Source organism: Theropithecus gelada, chromosome 13, assembly GCF_003255815.1.
Source record: "Theropithecus gelada isolate Dixy chromosome 13, Tgel_1.0, whole genome shotgun sequence".
Lineage (NCBI taxonomy): Eukaryota > Metazoa > Chordata > Mammalia > Primates > Cercopithecidae > Theropithecus > Theropithecus gelada.
The window spans coordinates 74,571,963-74,593,664 of NC_037681.1; the positions used below are offsets into that span (position 1 = coordinate 74,571,963).

At 37.2% G+C, this 21,702-nt stretch overlaps 1 protein-coding gene across 2 annotated transcripts in view; it reads right to left on the minus strand.

Moving 5' to 3' along the window:
* PSME4 (proteasome activator subunit 4) overlaps positions 1-21,702 on the minus strand; it is a 106,681-nt gene that overhangs the window by 26,530 nt on the left and 58,449 nt on the right. For both annotated transcript variants that reach the window (XM_025353783.1, XM_025353782.1), the window contains 16 exons: positions 19,300-19,355; positions 18,033-18,089; positions 17,759-17,814; positions 17,569-17,667; positions 16,038-16,100; positions 15,829-15,924; positions 12,988-13,119; positions 10,062-10,271; positions 8,583-8,719; positions 7,000-7,053; positions 6,567-6,696; positions 5,508-5,589; positions 4,286-4,439; positions 3,710-3,779; positions 2,377-2,502; positions 1,530-1,682 (listed from right to left, as the gene is read on the minus strand). In XM_025353783.1, coding sequence (XP_025209568.1) covers positions 1,530-1,682; positions 2,377-2,502; positions 3,710-3,779; positions 4,286-4,439; positions 5,508-5,589; positions 6,567-6,696; positions 7,000-7,053; positions 8,583-8,719; positions 10,062-10,271; positions 12,988-13,119; positions 15,829-15,924; positions 16,038-16,100; positions 17,569-17,667; positions 17,759-17,814; positions 18,033-18,089; positions 19,300-19,355 — 1,675 coding nt within the window. The remainder of the gene's footprint in view (positions 1-1,529; positions 1,683-2,376; positions 2,503-3,709; positions 3,780-4,285; positions 4,440-5,507; positions 5,590-6,566; positions 6,697-6,999; positions 7,054-8,582; positions 8,720-10,061; positions 10,272-12,987; positions 13,120-15,828; positions 15,925-16,037; positions 16,101-17,568; positions 17,668-17,758; positions 17,815-18,032; positions 18,090-19,299; positions 19,356-21,702) is intronic.

Sequence of the window (21,702 nt, forward strand, 5' to 3'; positions counted from 1 at the left end):
CTTAAGTGGGCCTGACATCTTACTTTCCTAAAAAGCTCCCAAGTGCGACCTCTGCTGTAGGTCCATGGACTGTACTTTAGTAAAAAAGGACATACCTTGATTTCATCATTACACACTGTGTGCATGTATCAAAATATCACATGTACCCCATAAACATGAACAGCTACTATTATCAATTTTTTAAGTTCCTAAAAAAAAAAAAAATCTGAAATTTGTTTTTAAAAAAAGAATGAATGAAGGCCAGGCACAGTAGCTCACACCTGTAATCCCAGCTCTTTGGGAGGCCAAGGTAGGCAGAGTTCAAGAGCCAGGAGTTCGAGACCAGCCTGGCTAATGTGGAGAAACCCCGCCTCTATTAAAAACACAAAAATTAGCCTGACATGGTGGCGCATGCCTGTAATCCCAGCTACTGAGGTGGCTGAGGCATTGCTTGAACCCAGGGGACAGAGGTTGCACAGAGCCATGATCACACCACTGTACTCCAGCCTGGGCGACAGAGTAAGACTGTCCAAAAAAAAAGAAAGAGAAGAAACGCAGACAAGGAAGATGGAAGGAAGGAAGGAAGGAAGGCAGACAAGGAGGGAGGGAGGGAGGGAGGGAGGGAGGGAGGGAGGGAGGAAAGGAAGGAAGGAAGGAAGGAAGGGAGGGAGGGAGGGAGGGAGGCAGGAAGGAATTCTTCAGTCAGCAGGAAGGGTTTGCAAAGACAAAATTTTCAGTGGCAGCACTGTTTTGATTTTACCAAAAAAAGCTTTATCTCAAAGAACATATAGGGAAAGGAATTATGTTTTACAAAACAGGTAACTCAAGAGTGGCTTTAGTAACATAACAGATGACAAGACCACATGTAACATTTTAAAATAAAATTGTTTCTCGTAAGCAAAAGTGTTTGCAGTCCTCCTAAAAATTGACCAAAAAACCCTATTCGTGTCTTCTCTTCGACAAAATAATGGTCTACCTTATGTTCAGGTAGTCCTGACATTTGACCAGGTTATTTTTAGTCTGGTGCATTTTGCTAACAAACTAACCTTAAAGACAGGTGTATGAAAACTAAATCTTACAATTAAAAAGAGGGATCCTCTAAAAGGGAGAGTCAAACTCCAACTGTCTAGAAGACTAGGCAAGTAATATAAATGATAAGGAGGCTAAGAGAAAAGACTTAATGAGAAGCTGGAATGGCTTAATGAAGGGAGAAGCGCACATGCACCATCAGCAGAGTGACACAGTGCAATAATGTAGGACCAGTGTTCCAGGATCTTCCTCTTTTTCAAGAAACTGGAATTTTTTTTTTTTTTTTTTTGGATTTTTTCCACCAATGTGGGTAAATATTTCAAAAATTTAAAGATAGTAAATGTTCTTAGAGACCATTAGGCTGTAATCTGTAATCAAAAGCAATGTCTACATATCGGCATATTTCCTATCACTGATCATTTCATATTTTAATTATCAGCATCTAATGTGTTGGGAATTGCCACCAAAATGGGTAACATAGCTTTAACAGGAAATGTTCTGTACAAATATTAATACATCACCTTTTCAAATGTCCAATGCTTAGAACCTCTGATTAAACCAGCTATAATTTCTGCAACACATCGCTGGGTGCTTTCATGTGAATCTGCAACCAAACGTTCTAAATGCGGCTTCAGAACTGGCAGGAAGGCATCATCAAAATTCCTGAATATACCCTATAAAAACAAAGACAGTTCTTCAGTACTCAAATGGCTATCATCTCAATTATAATTATGCTTGTAATTATTCTGTACATTACTAATGTGCTTAAAAACTCCAAGCACACTCCCCTTTAGAACTGCTTTAACAATTCCGATAAGTTAAAATAGTAAGAATATTGTCATTTTAAACATCACATTAAAATGTAACCAATGAAACAAATATTAATAATCTTTCTAAGTATCACACCTCAAAAAAAGCAACTAAACATAAAAAACACATATAGTTTTGGGTATTTTTTTCTTTCTAGTGCCAATTACAACAAACATTAAAGATAAATACAGTCATCCCTTGGTGTGCATGGGGAACTGGTTTCAAGATCCCCACTCCAGAATACCAAAATGTTCAAGTCCTTTACATAAAATGGTAATACATCCTCCTGTATATTTTAAATCATTTTAAGAGTACTTATAAGATCTAATACAATGTTTACCAATTGTATTATATATTAATGCTACGCAAATACTTGTTATAATGTCTTGTTTAGGGAATAATGACAACAACAAAAGTCTATACATGTTCAGTGTAAATTCCAGTGCCATTTTAGATGAAAGCAGATGGCTAGCCTTGATCAAATATTTATAAGTTATGAACCTACAAACTGAATAGTTACTAAGCATTACAAAGAGGATATGTAAATAATATAGTTACCTTAAAGAGACAAAAACGTCGTGGATTAAACTTATCTTTTCCTTTTCTGTCTTCTAATGATAGAAAAGTAATTAACTGTTCAACAAATTTAGGATCAGAAAAATGATCAAATATAATCTGTTCTGCCTACAAAGTTAAAAAAAAAAAAAGAACAATATTCAGGGTTTAAAATCTACTTAAATACATGATTCTGAAAAAGTTAAAATTACAAGATTTTGATAGTCAAAAGCAGGCTGTATTTTTGTTTCAATGAATTTTTAGTTCTCATAGATAACAATGATTTCTAAAACCAACTATCTCCCTCTAAAAATGCTAAAACAGTAAGAATAAGTTTTCCTTCAGATTCTCAAGTTTGAATCCTATTTCTCACACTGTGAATTAAAAATCAACAAATGTTCTGCTTGGTAAATGAAGACTGAAAGCAACTGTGACATCTGGTGTGCAATTTGTTAAAATCCCCAAAACTATAAATCAAGCCCCAACAAATCACTTCCATATTTATAAAACACCAGAAGTTAAAAGGTAAACCAACCGTTCAGAACCAGAAAAAGTTACAACACCATTAACTTGAGGAATACATAAACTTAAAAACCCTTGTCAACTTTCTTTTTTCTTTTCTTTTTTTGGGACAGGGTCTCACTCTGTCACTCAGGCTGGAGTGCAGTGGTGTGATCATGGCTCATTGCAGGTAATCAGGTAATTTTCCCACCTTAGCCTTCCAAGTAGCTGGGACTAGAGGTGTGCACCACTACGCCCAGCTAATTTTTGTATTTTTTGTAGAGACAGGGTTTCGCCATGTTGCTCAGGATGGTCTCAAACTCCTGGGCTCAAGTGAACCATCTGCCTCAGACTTCCAAAGTGTTGGGATTACAGGCATGTGCCATGGCTCCCAGCCAAGTCAACTTTCAAAATGAAGTAAATTAAATGAAGTTTAAGTCAAGTTTTAACTGAAATCTACCAGTATGTGTTTACGGAGTACCCATAATTTATATGCAATAGAAAACTAAAAATCAGTCATGAACTTTTCCTTTAAAACACTTGTAACAGAACTGATACAAGAAATGAGCAGCAAACTACATAAAGCAGTAGCCAAGGGAGTGCTGAATGGGGTAGTACCTCAGTCTTAGATACATCAAGATCTATGTCAACTGGCACTGGTATAAAGGGGTTGGGGAGAATGGATTACATAGTCACCAATATTTATGCAGCGCTATACTGAAAAACACAACTTGTATTAAGAAAAAAAAAGAAAAAGAAGAACTGAAGTGAGGTTGAGATAAATCAGTGGCCCAAAATAAGATGCATTTGAACTATGGTGAAATGGAATGCTTACCTCTGTCATATCCTCCCTGCTTCTGCCAAGCTTAGGCTGCTCTTCCACACCAGCATAAACAACCATATTCCTATATAGTAAGAGTTCATATTTATCATACGCATAGAAAAAAATATTAGAGCTTCATGGATAGAAAGCATTAGAAGGCACTTTTAATGAACTCTAACTAGATGCTAAGTTTGGGGAGATGAGTACAGCAGTAACAGTCTAGGCCTTAAAAATCTATCCGATCACTGTGTCCTAATGACAAATGGAGTTAATAAGGAGAGAAAAGTATGTATTTCTCTGGGCTGGTTTAGGCATGTGTATTATTAATAGGTAGGAATATAATTTAGAGCAGCTATTAATAACCTCCTTAGCCATATAACCATGGGATTCAGAAAGGCTAAGGGTTTTCATACAAGGAAAGAGGCAGGAATGAGGCGTAGCATTGGCAGGAGCAAAAGAAAGAGAGGACTAGGGAAGGGGAAAGATAAAAGAACCTTCAAGTGCCTCTGAACCTCCCCAGAAACTGAAATATGATAAAACAGTTATATCAAATGCATTTAATGATAAGATACACAGTAAGTTACTTACTTTGGCCAGGTGTAGTATCCCCAATGAGTTTTTTCCACAAAGCAACTTGACTCCCATTCTTTTTTAGTTCTTGGTAAAGTTTTGCTATCATAATGCAACCAATGATTATCAGGTCTATCACCAGCAATAATTTGGGTGGGTTTAGGATATCCACCTAAGGAAAAGACAATCACATTTGATGAATTTAAAAACATTCACCCAACAGTTATTCTCAAATTTCAATCAACAGTACCAGTGTAACTTTGTCTTCACAATACAACACTATTAAAATTCTCTCAAGACAAGGTAACATATGTATGAGCAATTGGGGGCACATTTCAAAACAGAGAAGATGGGATTATCTACTAAATTTTGTTGAATCAGTTATTTTGGGGGAAAAGATCAAGGATGAAACTTACTTCATTCCTTTTACCAAAATTAAATGGATTAATTTTGTTTAAACTATTTAGATTTGAAATAATAATTCCAGACTTACAGAGCTCAAAGAATTCCCACATAACTTTCACTGAGACACCCAAATTTTAACGTTTTGATATTCTCTCTCTCTCTCCACACATACTTATCAAAACTATGAGTATCAACTGTAGACATCATCTCAAATAATCAAAATACAATTCTCAAAGTTTACATTAATACAGTAAAATTATTTCATCAACAGACTTTACTCAAATTTGGACGGCTGTCCCACTGAATGTACTTTACATTAAAAAAAATTTTTAAACATTTTCTTCTGGACTATAATCCAATCCAGGATTAAACATTGCATTAAAGGAAACTAAAGATACCATACAATTGAAATGCAATGTTTTAATCCTGGATTGGAGACCAGAAAAAAATGGTTTTTTCTTCTGAAAAATTCTGGTAATACAATAAGGTATGAGGAAGAAAATTCACCTTGTCCCTATAATCCCACCACCCAAAGAGAAACATTTAACAAATTAATAACAGCAATTTAAGTCTCTGAAATACAGTTGATGAAATAATTAGTATAATTGCTTAGTGGGTGACATAAAAATATGAGGGCAGAAAGAATCAATCTATTTTTGTAGATAGTTATCACTGGCTTTTACTAAGTCAACTGTTTCCTTCATAATGTTATTTCATATTTTGTGTTAATATCCATAGAACAATATTTGAGGTCAAGAACTAAAATGTATACATGTCAAGAAAATTTTCTGAGTTTTATTGGAAAGTACTATTAATTACTTCTGGTAGTACTCACTGATTTCACATGGGTTAATGGTCAGCTTTTTGTGGGTTCTTTTTAGCTGTTTAAGGATACCAGCAACAGCTGAAATAGCCATCTAGAAAAGAAAAAAGGCACAATTATAAAAAAAATTTAAATCACTTAACTGGTCGCTTGCTCTACTCAAAGGAGAAATCGATCTTTAAAAAAAACACCTCACCTATTGACATCTGGCAGTACAGCCATGTGAGTGCTAAATCTGACTTAGAATAAATCACAGGCAGTTCTTACTCTACAGTCTTGACCCATGCTAGTCTCTCCTCCTAGAAAACTTTGACCCTTTCTTTGTTAAACCAATACCTGCTCATTCTTCAAATCTTAGCCTCCAGGTATTTTTTTTTTTTTTTAAGACGGAGTTTTCACTCTTGTTGCCCAGGCTGGAGTGCAATGGCACAATCTCAGCTCACCACAACCTCCCCATCCCGGGTTCAAGCAGTTCTCCTGCCTCAGCCTCCCAAGTAGCTGGGATTACAGGCATGCGCCACCACGTCCAGCAAATTTTGTACTTCTGGTAGAAACGGGGTTTCTCCATGTTGGTCAGGCTGGTCTGGAACTCCCAATCTCATGTGATCTACCTGCCTCAGTCTCCCAAAGTGCTGGGATTACAGGCGTGAGCCACCAAGCCTGGCCCAGCCTCAGGGTATTTTTAAAGGTCGTTCTCCAATGCTTCAGCTTAGGCCATCTCCCAATCCCTCACCTCACCTCTGACACTTGGAGAGTACAAAACTGTACCCTCAGGTTTCTTACCCCTCCTGAAACACTGCACATCTAATTTTCTAATTTTTCAATCTTTCCCATTAGCCTATAAACTTATTTCCTGCTATATTCCCAGTGTTTAAACACACAGTGCCTAAGCATGTCCTTATATATTTGTTAGATGAATCATTATCATCTCTGAACCAACGGGGTAGATTTCAAATCAATATACTTCAAGATATTTATTAACCAAGTGTGTATTGTTTGTGAAGAATTTAAAGACTTCAGGTCACGTACATAGTCTCAAACCCAAGACTGTAGCTAAAACAAGGTATGTACCTTTCGAACTACAATTGCATCATGGTTGAGATTCTCAACAAAAAACCGTATGGCACGAAGAGGCAACACTCGGTCATCTCTCAGCAGTAGAGACAGAAGCCCAATGCCTATATGTTCAAATTTCCAGGGCCTTAAAAGGAGGAAAAATGACAAAGCATACCACACATAAAACCACTTGAAAAAAAAAAAGAAAGTATGTGAAACACCTTATAATTTTAAGTTTCTCAAGAATTAAAATAGGTCTACTGAAGAACGCTGCTTCTATCATTAATCCCAAACTTTCCCTCCATCTCTTTTCCTCTTAATCTGCTTCCAAATACACAAATCAGAACACAACTTTTTGTGACATAGTCATTCATAGCCTTCCTTGTAGAAAACTCCTATAGTATTTAAGATAAATGCTGTGAGAATTACAAAAATCTTTTGTACTTACAGGTTTCTTTGCTCCACACCATCTAGCAAGGTGTCTACCAAATTTTCATAGTTCCTTTAAAAAAAAAAAAAATCAGGTGAGGTATTACTTTACTATAATACTAAAATGAACATCAAAAAATATAATAGAAATGCAAATTCTAGCCAAATTCACCCTCCTTCCCCACTTACTTCTCACCACCTGACTGTAAAGGGCCTGGTGAGAAGCAAGCCAGAATGAAAGCAGACAGGTGAACAGAGATGCTGGGAAAAGCTCATGAAAGGCTAGGGAGAGTGAACTCAACTATTCCTGAGTGGACATGCACAAGTAACTCTGTAAGTAGTAATCAATTAATTGGGAGTGGTACACACACACACACACACACACACACACACAAACACACGATACAGCCTATGAAATATATTACATAGGCTGTAAGAATTTATTATTTATACACATTTTAGAAAACAACAAAGAGGCATATTCATATACTAATTATAAGGCAAAGACAAAATCAAATTAGGAAGACTCTTGCTTGAGTGTCATCACTGAAGGATTTAAGTGCTTTGGTACCAAGAATCCAAAAACAGTTTATTAAAATCCTGATACCAAATTTGACCAAAAAGTCATTATTATTATATGAACTATAAAATGATACATCTGCTAAACTTGAATTTTGGAATTAATGACTGATATGTACCAATTACGTAGTTTCTGAAATATTACTACCTTAAAAAAACAAAGAAAGAAAGAAAGATAATTGACTAGAAAAAAAAAAGGTATGACAGTGAAATAACTTTTTGTTTTATTTGAGACAGGGTCTTGCTCTGTTACCCAGGCTGAAATGCAGAGGCACAATCTCTACTCACTATAACCTCTGCCTCCCAGGTTCAAGCGATCCTCCCACCTTAGCCCCCCAAGTAGCTGGGGCTGTAGGCACATGCCACCATACCTGGCTAATTTTTGTATTTTTTGTATAGACAGCGTTTCACCATGTTGCCCAGGCTGGTCTTGAACTCCTTAGCTCAAGCGATCTTCCCACCTCAACCTCCCAAAGTGCTGGGATAACAGGCAAAAGCCACCACGCTTGACCTTATTTTTAAGATGGTGTTTTATACCTCCATAGCTTACAAAGAAAAAACAGGAATCTTTGTAATAACTATCTCTCGATTTCTTTGTATTTTTTTCAGAAGTCAATCTGTAAACATCATTAAGCAATTATGGTATACATCTATATTTTAGAGATGTTAAAAACTTACTATCGGCCAGGCGTGGGGGCTCACGCCTATAATCCTAGCACTTTGGGAGGCTGAGGTGGGCAGATCACTTGAGGCCAGGAGTTCGAGACCAGCCTGGCCAATGTGGTGAAACCCTGTCTCTACTAAAAACACAAAAATAGCCCGGTGTGGTGGTGCATGCCTGTTATCTCAGCTACTCGGGAGGCTGACACATGAGAACAGTTTAAACCTGGGAGGTGGAGGTTGCAGTGAGCCATGACCGTCTCACTGTACTCCAGCCTGGGCAACAGGGCAAGACTCTGTCTCAAAAAAAGCCAAAACTTCTATCTATATGTCATCTATTGAAGTACACCATTCATCAATTACCTTAGGGCATCAGCATTCTTTTCTTGTTGGCGTTTAATTCCTTCCTTAATTTTTTCTGGGCTAAGCAATATCTGGTTGATAGAGGGGTTTTTTGACTGTTGAAGTAATTCCGCTATTTCAACACATGACTTTGGAATCTTGTTAAAAAGAAAAAAGCAGGAAAAAAAAAATGAAGTTCTGATGCATACTACCTGAACGAACCTTGAAAATGTTAAGTGAAAGAGGCCAGACACAAAAGTCCACATATTTTATGATTTCATTTATATGAAATATCTAATAACAGGAAAATTTACTGAAAAAGAAAGTGGTTTCCAGGGCTTTGGGGTATGGAAGAAAGGGAAGCGACTGCTATTAGGTACTCATTTTGTTTTGGGGCAATGAAAATATTGTGGAGGCCAGACATGGTGGCTCATTTCTGTAATCCCAGCACTTTGGGAGGTCAAGGTGAGGGGACTGCTTGAGGCCAGGAGTTTGAGACCAGCCCTGGGAACACAGCAAGACCCCTGTCTCTCTTTAAAAAAAAAAAAAAAATTTAAATTAGCTGGGTGTGGTGGTGCACACCTATAGTCCTAGTTACTAGGAAAGTTGAGGCAGGGGATGATTATGCCACTGCACTCTAGCCTTGGGGGACAGAATGAAGCAGAATGAGAATGAGAAACAAACAAAAAGGAAAATGCTCTGGAATTCAAGTGGTTACACAGCCCTGTGACTATACTATTGTGCATACAACCTGTCCATATTAAAAGGGTGATATTTATGATATGTGAATTACATCTCAATTAAATTTTTTTCTAAAAAATAAAGTATAATCTAAAGACAGTTGCAAATAGCAACGCTATGTTTGATTTAAAAGGAATATATTTAGAACAGTGGTTTTTAAACCAGGGGAGAGATGTCAACCATAGTCACTTTAAGGCAGAGGTGGATTCTGCTGTGCTCATCCTTCTTTTACTCACCACCATGTTCTGAGGGGGTAAAAATACAGATTTGCAGGTTCCTAGAAAACCTGCTATAACTCGTAACCTGAGCACCACTGAAAGTTATACTCTTTAGTCTTTCATTTGTCAAATCATTCAATTTTAGTTTTCTTCACTATAAATTACAGACCCGCACCCAGTAGTCGATCTTTTGTGACTTTGGCTAGCATGGTAAACCTCGTAAAATATAATTAAGTCTTTGAAAAATGAAGCTGTGGACACACACAAAATAAGGGTAAATATAACAAATCAGTAAGCCTTTGTGGAGCCCTGGCTGTCTCCCCACCATGCTCCAACTTGCTACTCTACCTTGTTATCTATGAAAGTACTTAATGATCAATGAAAGTACAAAAAGCAAACAGGTAACAAATGTTTTTTTTAAAAAAACACTGGACTCAAATGCCAAGAATATTATTACTGGAAAAAGGGCAAGAAAAATAAAGGGCATTTTAACAAGGCGGGATTTCCACTAAAACTTGAATGAAAGAATGACATTGCTTACTGTGAAGTCCAAGCCAATTGTTTCATACTGCCTATGAATCTTTTCTGCAAGATCATCAAACAGTCTCACTATTGATGGCTTTTCCAGGGACATTGCTTGGCTAAGCCCTGAAGAAACAATCGCTGGCCAAGTCTGTACAATACAGTCCCAATCATGAAGGTTTGCCAAGCACACACCACTGTGATTTCCAAGGAGACAGTACAAGGCACCCTGCAGAAAAAAATATATACATATGTTTACATGGGAAAGAAGAGGCATCGTGTAGTTGTAGCCAACACACCTACATGTTGATTTTAAATGAGTATTGATTACTTAAATGCTTAACATTGGTTAGTAAAATATATTCACACATTGAACATGTTACTTTTTAGAAACTTTAACTTGACATTTAAGTGGCATCCATTAATATTTTCTCTAAGTCATTTAATACAGAGTTTGGGACAGGTGAGGTGGCTCACGCCTGTAATTCCTGCATTTTGGGAGGCCAAAGCAGGTAGACTGGTTGAGCTCAGGAGTTTGAGAGCCTGGGCAACATGGTGAAACCTCTTCTCTACAAAAAATCAAAAATTAGCTGGGCATTGTGGCACACACCTGTGGTCCCAGCTCCTCAGGAGGCTGAGGTAGGAGGATCACTTAAGCCCAACAGGTCGGAGGCTACAATGAGCTGTGCTTATGCCACTGTACTCCAGCCTAGGTGACACAGCGAGACCCTGTCTCCAAAAAGAAAAAAAGAAATTGCTCAAAGAATGGCTACTAATAAGGTAGTAAAGAAATGTAAGGCTGTTTCTAAGAACATATATTCCATAGTAATTTTCTTCAAGTATATCATAAAAACCACAAAATGTGCCACTCTTAAAATTTTAGGGTCTAATGTTTGGTGTTTGAAATAATTTATTAAATAGTAGTTAACACCCGGTTGCTGAGTAATTTACAAAGTACATAAAAACTATATTGTGTATTTATTACTCATGAAAGTCCAATTAACCACAATGATTCTGATGACAGCAGGTATCCTTTCTAAAGTGCTTTTTCATAAAAAGAGTTAGTAGTACCAAAATATTTTGATTTTCTTTTTTTTTTTTTTTTGAGGCAGATTCTTGCTCTGTCGCCCAGGCTGGAGTGCAGTGGCACGATCTTGGCTCACTGCAACCTCCGCCTCCCGGGTTCAAGCGATTCTCCTGCCTCAGCCTCCTGAGTAGCTGGGATTACAGGAGCCCGCCACCACGCCCAGCTAATTTTTGTATTTTTAGTAGAGATGGGGTTTCACCGTGTTGGCCAGGCTGGTCTAGAACTCCTGACCTTATGATCCACCCACCTCGGCCTCCCAAAGTGCTGGGATTACAGGCATGAGCCACCGTGCCCGGTCAATATTTTGATTTTCAACTCACCTCACCTGATTCCAATCTAGCTTGTTACTGACTTTGTATTCCACTCCTCTCTACAGGTTCTCCATAAGGTCACTCATAACCTGGATTTTGTTGATCTAATAGATATTTTTCGATTGTACTTGACCTCTCTAATTTTGTCCATTTAAACTGCTCTCATTAAGGTCAACAACAGGATAGTCAATGAGTCAAACCTACAAGACTCTTGAATTATACATCTGCACTGGGGGTCAGCAAATATTTTCCATTTGCTCTGTCTCAACTACTCTTCTCTGTCACTGTAGAGTGAAAGTAGCCATACATAATACATAAAGGAATGAACATGACTGTGTTTCAACAGAAGTTTTAAAAAAGCAAATTTTTACTTTTACAAAAGCAAACAGCAACTGAGCCTGGGCTATAGTTTATTGACACCTCTGTCTTACAAGCTTCATGGAACATGTTTAGGGTTCATCTTCATTATCTCCAAAAAAACAAAGAATGTACTCACTGACTCTTCCTTCTAGAAAGACCTCTTTCTGCCTTCTGTGATTCTTTCCTATTTCTTGATACCTTTCTGACCTCTCCAGTGTCACTCAGCTCTTCTATTGGCTTCTAAAGGAGTTTCTCAACATATGCCCCTTGGTCCTCTTCTTAATCTCCTCCTAGGCTTTCTTATCCATGCCCATAGATTTCAATTATCATCAACAAACATGGAAATGGTATCTTCGGACTCAGATATCTAACTGCCCACTTGACGGTGCTCTTAGTTCACTAGAACCACTTCAAATTAAACTAGTCCAAATTAACTATGTCATCATCTATTCTACTCTCGCTCTCTCTGATGTGCCCAACAACTAGTTGTAGGATCCAAAAGCTTAGTAATTTTGACATTTCCTTTTTTCAGTCCCCTCATGTTCAATCACCAAGTCCTCTCTGTTCTCACTCTTAATTCACTCTCAATCTGTTTCTTTCTACCTGACAGTATAAGCAATCATTATATATTACCTATACTCTATTACATCCCCATAGGATGTAGTATTTGCCTTACCCTGTATCATTTCTTTTCTTCTCTACTCCAATTACATAAGCTTTCATACCATTGCTCAAACTTACCATATTTCTTCCTTCCTGTCTTAAGCCCTTCCTTCATGCTGGTCATACTACTCTAAACTTCTTGGTCTTTCATCCCTCTCTGCCACAGGCCAGCCAGACTACTTGGCCACTAGCACTCAAGTTCAACAATTCTTTTCCTCAGGGAAGTCTGCTTCTTACATTTTCTTCATCATAACACTGATCACAAACAGAGGTAAATAAGTAAATAATGAGTCTCATATCGGTATGAAACAAAGATTATACCTTTTTAAAGGTGAATCGTGTTGATATCTTCAATTTACTTTGAAATACATAAAAAAACTGAACAGATATGCGATAAAACAAATATAGCAAAATCTTAAATATAGAATCTCAATGGTGAAGATATGGATGTTTACTGTAGAATTCTTTCAACTTTTCAGTATGTTTGAAAATGTTTACAATAAAACAGAAAAAAAACCCTGTACCTTGAATTGCTGCTGTGTAACATCTTGTCTATCAGGCCTTAAGAACTCCAAAACCAAGGGAATGATATCTCTGCAACAGAAGTTATATGCTCCCAAGGCAGCAAAAAATGTTTGCTGAGCCTTATTTCTCACCTGGAGGAAGTATTATTAACAAAGGACTTTTATTATATATTAAAGTACAAAGCAGTTTAAAACAAATTTCAAAAACAATAATGATAATTTACATGTTTTTCTCATTAACAAAAGAAATCTCAAAGCAAATATCCTAAAAAACAAGTAAATGATTATCTTTACTTATATCAAAAGGAAAGCACATTACCACCAACCATATCCATACTTTATGTTACACTGACTGAAATATGTTTGATAAAATGTGAGACTGAATGGAACCAATATGCATTTGCTCAGTAACATAGCTAAAAGTAACCAGCATACTATTAAACTTTATTCTGAATTACTCTTCATATGAAGAGCCAGATTTTCTCTTCTGTCCACACAAGGAAAATTAAAGAATTTCCAGGAGGAACTTAAATAAACCAAAACAGACACATAACAACTTAAAATTTTTAAGGCAAACCTTAAGCACAATCTCACATATTTTTGACCCAAACAAAACATTAAGTATAAATTTACAACTTATGAACTAGTTAAACAGTAATGGATAATAACTGGTTATAGTAGGCTGGGCACGGTGGCTCACACCTGTAATCCCAGCACTTTGGGAGGCTGAGGCAGGTGGATCACCTGAGGTCAGGAGTTAAGAGACCAGCCTGGCCAACATGGAGAAACCCTGTCTCTACTGAAAACACAAAATTAGCCAGGCATGGTGGTGCATGCCTGTAGTCTCAGCTACCGGGGAGGCCGAGGCAGGAGAATTGCTGGAACTTAGGAGGCAGAGGTTGCAGTAACCTGAGATTGTGCCACTGCACTCAAGCCTGGGTGACAGAGCGAGATTCCATCTCAAACAAACAAACAAAAAAGAGTTTGAAATATGCACAATATGTTGCTTTTCCTATAACCAGTTTTTTTTTTTTTCGCTCTGTCACCCAGGCTGGAGTGCAGTGGCGCCATCTTGGCTCACTGCAACCTCTGCCTCCCAGGGTTCAAGTGATTCTCCTGCCTTAGCCTTCCGTGTAGCTGGTACTATAGGTGCATGCCACCACACCTGGCTAATTTTTTGTATTTTTAGGAGGGTGGGGGTTTCACCATGTTGCCAAGCTGGTCTTGAACTCCTGATCTCAAGTGATCCACCTGCCTTGGCCTCCCACTCACAGTGTTGGGATTACAGGCATAAGCCACCATACCTGGCCTCAAACTCATTTTAAACATTACTTCAGAGGGAATCTCTGAGCCAGAGATTAGTTACAGGTTGAGTATCCTTTATCTAAAATGCTCAGGTGCCCGGGCATGGTGGCTCACGCCTGTAATCCCAACACTGTGGGAGGCCCAGGCAGGAAGATCGCTTGAGCCCAGGAGTTCGAGCCAGCCTGGGCAATACAGCAAGACCTTGTCTCTACTAAAAATGAAAAAATTAGTCCAGCATGGTGGCGCATGCCTGTAATCCCAGCTATTCAGGAGGCTGAGATAAGATGAGCACTTGAGCTCAAGCTCAAGGCTACAAGGCTTCAGTTCAAGATGAGTTCAGGGCAGTGTATGCCTGTAATCCCAGCTATTCAGAAAGCTGAGGTGAGAAAATCGCTTGAGCTCAAGCTCAAGGCTTGAGTTCAGGGCTACAGTAGGCTGTGATCACACCGCTGCACTGCAGCCTGGGTAACAGAGACCGTGTCTCAAAAAATAAAAATAAAGTAAAATAAAATGCTCAGGACCAGAAATGTTTTGGATTTGAGATTTTTTTCCGATTTTGAAACGTGGATTATAAACTTCCTGGGTAATCATCCCAAATCCAAAAATCTGAAATCAGTAATGCTCCAACAAACATTTCCTTCGAGCATCATGTTGGTGCTCAAAAAGTTTTGGATTCTGGAGCATTTTGGGTTTCCAATGCTTAACCTGTAGCTAATTTACATTATTTTACAAACATAGAATAATTGTTGCACATGAATCTCTTTTGCCTCCACTATCTTAAAAGGCAGCCCTCACAATTCATGCGGTAGCAGCTTCCTCAAACCCAAGCATAATGTCTAGGAGGAATTATGTGGCCTTCGTAGACTGGACTTCAAAATGTGATTGAAGTGCCAGCAATATCGCACTAGCACTGTCTTCCAAATTTACGTAAAGGAGAAGCAATTACAAATAGCAACATTAAGCATTATTAAAAAATGACTAGCAAACTTAGCTTGAATATATTTGCAATTTGAAAGCTGTTTTCTTTTTTTTTTTTTTTTTTGAGACGGAGTCTCGCTCTGTCGCCCAGGCTAGAGTGCAGTGGCCGGATCTCAGCTCACTGTAAGCTCCGCCTCCCGGGTTTACGCCATTCTCCTGCCTCAGCCTCCCGCGTAGGCACCCGCCACCTCGCCCGGCTAGTTTTTCGTATTTTTTAGTAGAGACAGGGTTTCACCGTGTTAGCCAGGATGGTCTCAATCTCCTGACCTTGTGATCCACCCGTCTCGGCCTCCCAAAGTACTGGGATTACAGGCTTGAGTCACTGCGCCCGGCCTGAAAGCTGTTTTCTATGCTAACAGGAGTTAAGAGAGCCTAGCTTTTGGTTCTGGTTTTATTACTTCCTGGATGTAATTACTGGAAATTACAATTTCCAATCATTGAGAGAATAATTCCAATTATGGGAGCAATTATTTAAACTCTCTTGTTAAAAGGGGGAAATTAAGATTGCATGTAATAAAATGGGAGGGCAGGAGAGTGCCGTGTTTGGATAAACCTTACCTGACTGTATGAACTTGTAGATAAGCGAAGAAGATCTCTGATCATATCTTGATGTATCTTTTTGTATTCACAACCCTCAACAGTTAGTGTCCGTAGCTAAGAAAACAATTGCAAAGTATTTACTAAAATGTAATTATGAAAACACAACTAAATACTCATCTGGAAAACTGGCATTTTAAAAAGTCACTATGACTGAAAAACATATTTACCTCATGCTGTAACATTACTCTATCAATCAACAGTGCTCTGATATGTTGTTTTTTCCCATGGAGCTGGAAAACAAAGTAGCAACAAATATTTCAACATTTTCACTAACTGACTTCAACAATGGATGCCTCTAAATACCTTAGTAAGTGGTCAAAAAGGTCCCTGGTTGGCTGGTGAGTGGTGGTGGTATTTCCTTTATTCTAAAGACATCAGGCTTATATAAAAATATGCTATCTTAATTAATTTTATGGGTAATAGTAGAAATATCCCCCTTTTAAATAGCCCATCCAACACCCAGTTTTTCTCTGATGGTTTACTACTAGACCCACGCATGGGAGAGCAACAGAGTTGTGTTCTTATTCAGCTACATACTGCAAGTACAAAAACAGCCTACTAAGACAATTGCTCAACTCTCTTAAATCTATGAATAGCCATAGCCTTTCAGGGTAATAATAGATGTTCAGTACAAAATTTAATAATAATATCTTTTAGATTTCTAAAAGTTATAAGTTAAGCTTTTATCCATACAATCTTCTCCCTGGTCACCAAAGGCAGATAGTTGAGGCTCAAAGACTCTTCTTCTTCCACACCACAGCTCCTTAGTCATTAAGCCTCCCAATTCTACCATTTTCAAAACATGTTATTTCCATTTCAAGACCAGTGACTTGACTCAGGCTGTGTTTTTCACCTGGAGTGTAATAGTTAACTCCCTTTCTTGCTTCCAGTATCAATCTCTTTGTACTTACTGTTCACAGTGGTGGCAGAGCTTTTTAATGTTTAGTGAATTGAGTGTTGACTTTTCCAATCAATATTCAAATCAGATCTACTTAAGAACCGTTAACGACTCTCCCACTGGTGAATATAAAACTGAAGCACTTTCTCACAATAAAGTAAAAACAACCTAGTTTACCCCCTACAGCCACTGGCCCCTAAAGCATGTGATGTTTTTATATCTCCTTGCCCTTTTACATGCCATTCCTTCTGCCTGAAGTATCTAGCAACTGTTGTCTAAACAATGAACTCACACAACCTTTTTACACTCAATTTCAGTAAAAGTTTCTGGTATAAGAACACTGCCATCAACATCTCTTGGCTTACACTGATACTCTTTCTTCCGGGGTCCCAAAGAAGCTTACGATGACTTCTACTGCAGCATGAATATAATACAAGGTAACTTTTTCTCAGATCTACATAAAGTGCAATGCTTTAAGTTCATTCCTGTAGATAATTCCTCCTATTTTTAAATTCCTTCAAGTTCTTACAAGGTAGTCTCAATGCTATTGACCAAATTCCCATTGAGAGTTTAGAGACTATCATGGAAACAGGCAGCAGATTCTGTATAAGAAAAACACATTTTTTGCTAGGATCCATTTGATTTCTACCATGATATTTTTAACTTTTACATATTTTTAAATCTACTATTTTTCCTTTTAGGGAAACTTCCTCTATATGATGAATAATATCCAAACTAGGAGGTTATTATACATCTTTAAAAAAAAAAATTAGTGCAGACTTTTAGGTGAAAATACTGACCCGATTTTCCATTGATTTCTTTACTAAGTTGAAGCTTTTCCATCGGGAGTCAAATTCATGCTTGTGAGATCCTTGGAATTGCAAAAGGTCTCCAATAATCTGTGTCAAAGAATTTCAAATTGTATTTGCAAGTCATCAATCCAAGCTTTATCATATTAATAATTATGCAACTATTAAATGACAACTGTACCTTTATAATAAGAAATAATGACTTGGTATCATCTTCTGAATTATCAAGTATGTGGTCTATAATGGGAGAAGGAAAAGGATTTTGGTTAAAATATTTTGAACTACTATAAGAATCTTGAGGCATTAGTTAAGAATCCATTAAGAAAAAAAATCACTGCACAATATTCTCACCATTTAGAATAAAAAACGTTAAGTAAACACATGCATGTTATAAATTAAAATTCCAAAATACTTATGCCAAAGTACAAATAAGTTAAATGTACAGATATACTTACTAAGAAGTTTCCTTATAACTGCAGCAATTGCTTCGCGGTGGTTCTCTCGAGACAGATCTATTTTGAAAACATAAAAGAAGGTATTTTAGACACTGAATGCTCCTCAGACTTTTAAAGTTAATATCAACAGGTTAGGTCAAGACGGGATAAACTATTGGAGAAAAAAATAGGTCTGCCTTCACCATAGCTGGATTAGTGGCTAGGCATGTTACAGCAACTTCTAAAACCTCTACACTTAAATGACCTGCTTATGAGATGTCTCTCATGCTTCAAGATAAAGAAAATAAATAAAATGACCTGCTTATAAAACTTCATGGGGCAAGAAGGTGGGAGGGGCGAGGGAAAGAAAAACCACCCTTGCTGATATTTCAAGGCTCTAGTCACTAATTAGAGATTAAAATACATGGAATTTTCTAATTAGTGGGTGACCTAAGTCAAGCAATTACACCCTAGCAATTAATGTATGTAACTAACTTTAGTGTTAATCCAGCAATGAGAAAGGGTGCTAAATTTCTAGTCATGTTATATTCGGAACATTAACGATAAAATGTTTTATGTAAATGTTATTATAAAACTTTATTATGATAGGAGGATATAAAGTTCATTCAAATATAGGGTTACAATATTCCTATTTGCACCAAGTATAATATATAAGTGCTAGAATAATTTTAAACATAAATGAACATTATGATATATAAAAAGCCTACCTCTGTACATAGCATTCAAATACAGATTGACCCAATTTCTTACTGGCTATTCTTTAAATAATAATTTTCCAGTTTCTCCAGAATAGGCAAAAATGAGTACTGCATAATTAATATTCTTTTCATATATCAAAAAAGAGATTACGAACATCATAATACAAAACTACTTCATTTTAGGCCGGGCAGGGTGGCTCACGGTTGTAATCCCAGCACTCTGGGAAGCGGAACTGGGAAGATCACTTGATGTCAGGAGCTGGAGACCAGCCTGGCCACCACGGTGAAACTCTGTCTCTACCAAAAATATAAAACTTAGCTGGGCTTGGTGGCGCATGCCTGTAATCATAGCTCTTTGGGAGGCTGAGGCAAGGAGAATCGTTTGAACCCAGGAGACAGGGGTTGCAGTGAGCAGAGACCGCGTCACCACATTCCAGCCTGGGCAACAGAGTGAGACTCCGTCTCAAAACAAAACAAAACAAAAACACTACTTCATACTTCATTTTGTCCTTGTGGAGTTACTGACAAAAATAATCCACACAGATTTACTAGGATTAGGATTCACATACCATATTCAAGTCCAGTATACAACTTTGTCTCTTCCAAGGACACCATACTTGGTACTCTGTATAAAAACAAGAGTGCTTGCATTTATTAATAATACCAATATGAAGTATTAAAGGGAAAAGTTGCATTGCTGGACTGTTTAAACCAAAACAAAGATTATGTTCTTTTAACAGACACAGATTTCCCATCTTCAATGGAAAAAATCAATCTATCTTTCTCAAGATCAATGCTGTTTCAGTAGGAATCATGTTATTTATCTTAAAGAAAAAATGTAGTAACTTCAGGGAGCCTCCTAAAGGAACATAATATTGATATCCAATATTCAAATGTAAAAGATTAAATACGATAAACATTTATATAAAGAAAAGTCAGCTTAATAATGGTACAACAGTTAAAACTCACAAATTTTACTAAAGCATACAGAACTGACAAGCTTATTTAATCATTACCCTTCCTCTTAAAGTCAGTCAAACACATCTCTCCTAACATGTGCAATAAAAAGACCTCTTTTCGAAGAAATTCAGGTGTAAAAATCACTGTTTCCTAATTAAAGATCTGCCATAAAGAATTAGGATGCCACAACCAGAGGCTACCCTGAGCCTATAAACAGTAGCCCTGCTCTGCAAGGCTACCACAACCAGACCCAACCAGTTAAATTCATTAAACAGTTAAAAGTCACTTTTTACATATGCAAGAACAGATTTTATAGGAAAATGAGAATTGATATATCTGAAATCTACATTTTCTCTAGTGAAAAATATACCTCATTTTCAATATTTTATTTCAAAATACGAGATTCAATTCAAAGCTTTTATTAAACAAAGAGATACATTCTAAAAGGAAAAACAGGCACAAATGCGGCAAGCATATAGAGTTAATAAACAGCAATCTTATTATTATTACTAATCACCAATGAACTGCACAGCACTTGCCATGAAGAAAATAACATTTTTAAATCAGCACATCCTGAGCTATATTGTATACCCTCAAAAAGTAGCTGAATTAAATGGGTTATCTCTACCTTAATATTTGACAATTATGAATTCAGGCATTTAGGTAATAGGAAAAAACATTTCTAAAATGTCAGTTACTTAACTATGTTCCTCACCATAACCCAGTACAGAGGATAGCAACAATACCTTCTCAAGTTTCAAAACCAAGCCCATAGAGTATAAACAAAGAATGGCTTCTTTTTCACTAACTTACTTCAAAGCTTAATATTTGTTTTCCTTCTATAAAGCTTCAACCACTGGCAAACTTGAGCATCTTATATATTTTTGCATGATCAAAAATATGTATGTATCCAAAATCTGTTAGTAGAAAATGAAATCAGATTCCTTTACATGAACGTCAAGTCTTTACTGAAATTAGATTTCACCAAAGAGAAAAGGCCTGTACTCAAGAGTAACAAGAATAAAACACAAGAGGGTTCCCACCCTCCCCCCGCCATTGTTAGAGCAAGGGGAAGTGCTTGCTGTGAGCCATCCCATTAAGAGTATGTGTCTCCCCACTGCTGCCATAAACAGTTTTCTGAAGGAGAAATATACAGCCTGCAGCTTACCCAGTCTGTATCTAATGCCATATAACATTAAGTCAAGCATGAACTTTAACTACTGTCACTTTAGTTACAGTCATATTATACAAATAAGACAAAAAAAGCATTCTTTATGACCAATTATTCTCCATAGGTTTTACCATATCAAAAAAGCTGTCATTTGGGAATTTAAAGTTTTTCAAACAAGTTTCATCTAAGAGTCCTGACACCAAATTTCTTAAAATCCATGTGACACTTTGAATTGTTTTGTTACCAGGGAATCTGAAAAATTATCACTTATGCTGACTACTTTTAAAAATCCTGTATAAGATTGTAAAATATTAAGTAATATATTTAAATAAAAGCCTTATCTTCTTCCTTTACTTTTAAAACTTAGATTAAAATACAGCGTCCATATCTCCTACAAAGAGCTGACCCTTGAACAACACAGGTGTGGGTCTACTTACACGCAGATTTTTTTTTCAACTAAATGTATTAGCCAGATGAGAAATCTACACATTATGGAAGGCTGACTTTTCGTGTATGCGAGCTCTACAGGGCCCACTGTGGCACTTGAGGATGAGTGGGTTTTGGTATGCTGTGGGTCCAATCTCCTAACTACACCAAGGGAAGACTATATATAGGACATATCTGGGTAGTACACATTACAGCTTTTAGTTATTCTTATCCACCATAATTTGATATTTTCTTGCCTACCACAAATTAACTGGCTTAGCATGTTTTACAGTAACTGCTTCTCAGCAAGTGTAGCTATTTACTTTTTTCTTTTTTTCAAGACAGGATCTCCCTCTGTCACCCAGGCTGCAGTGCAGTGGTATGATCATGGCTCACTGCAGCCCCAACCTTCCCA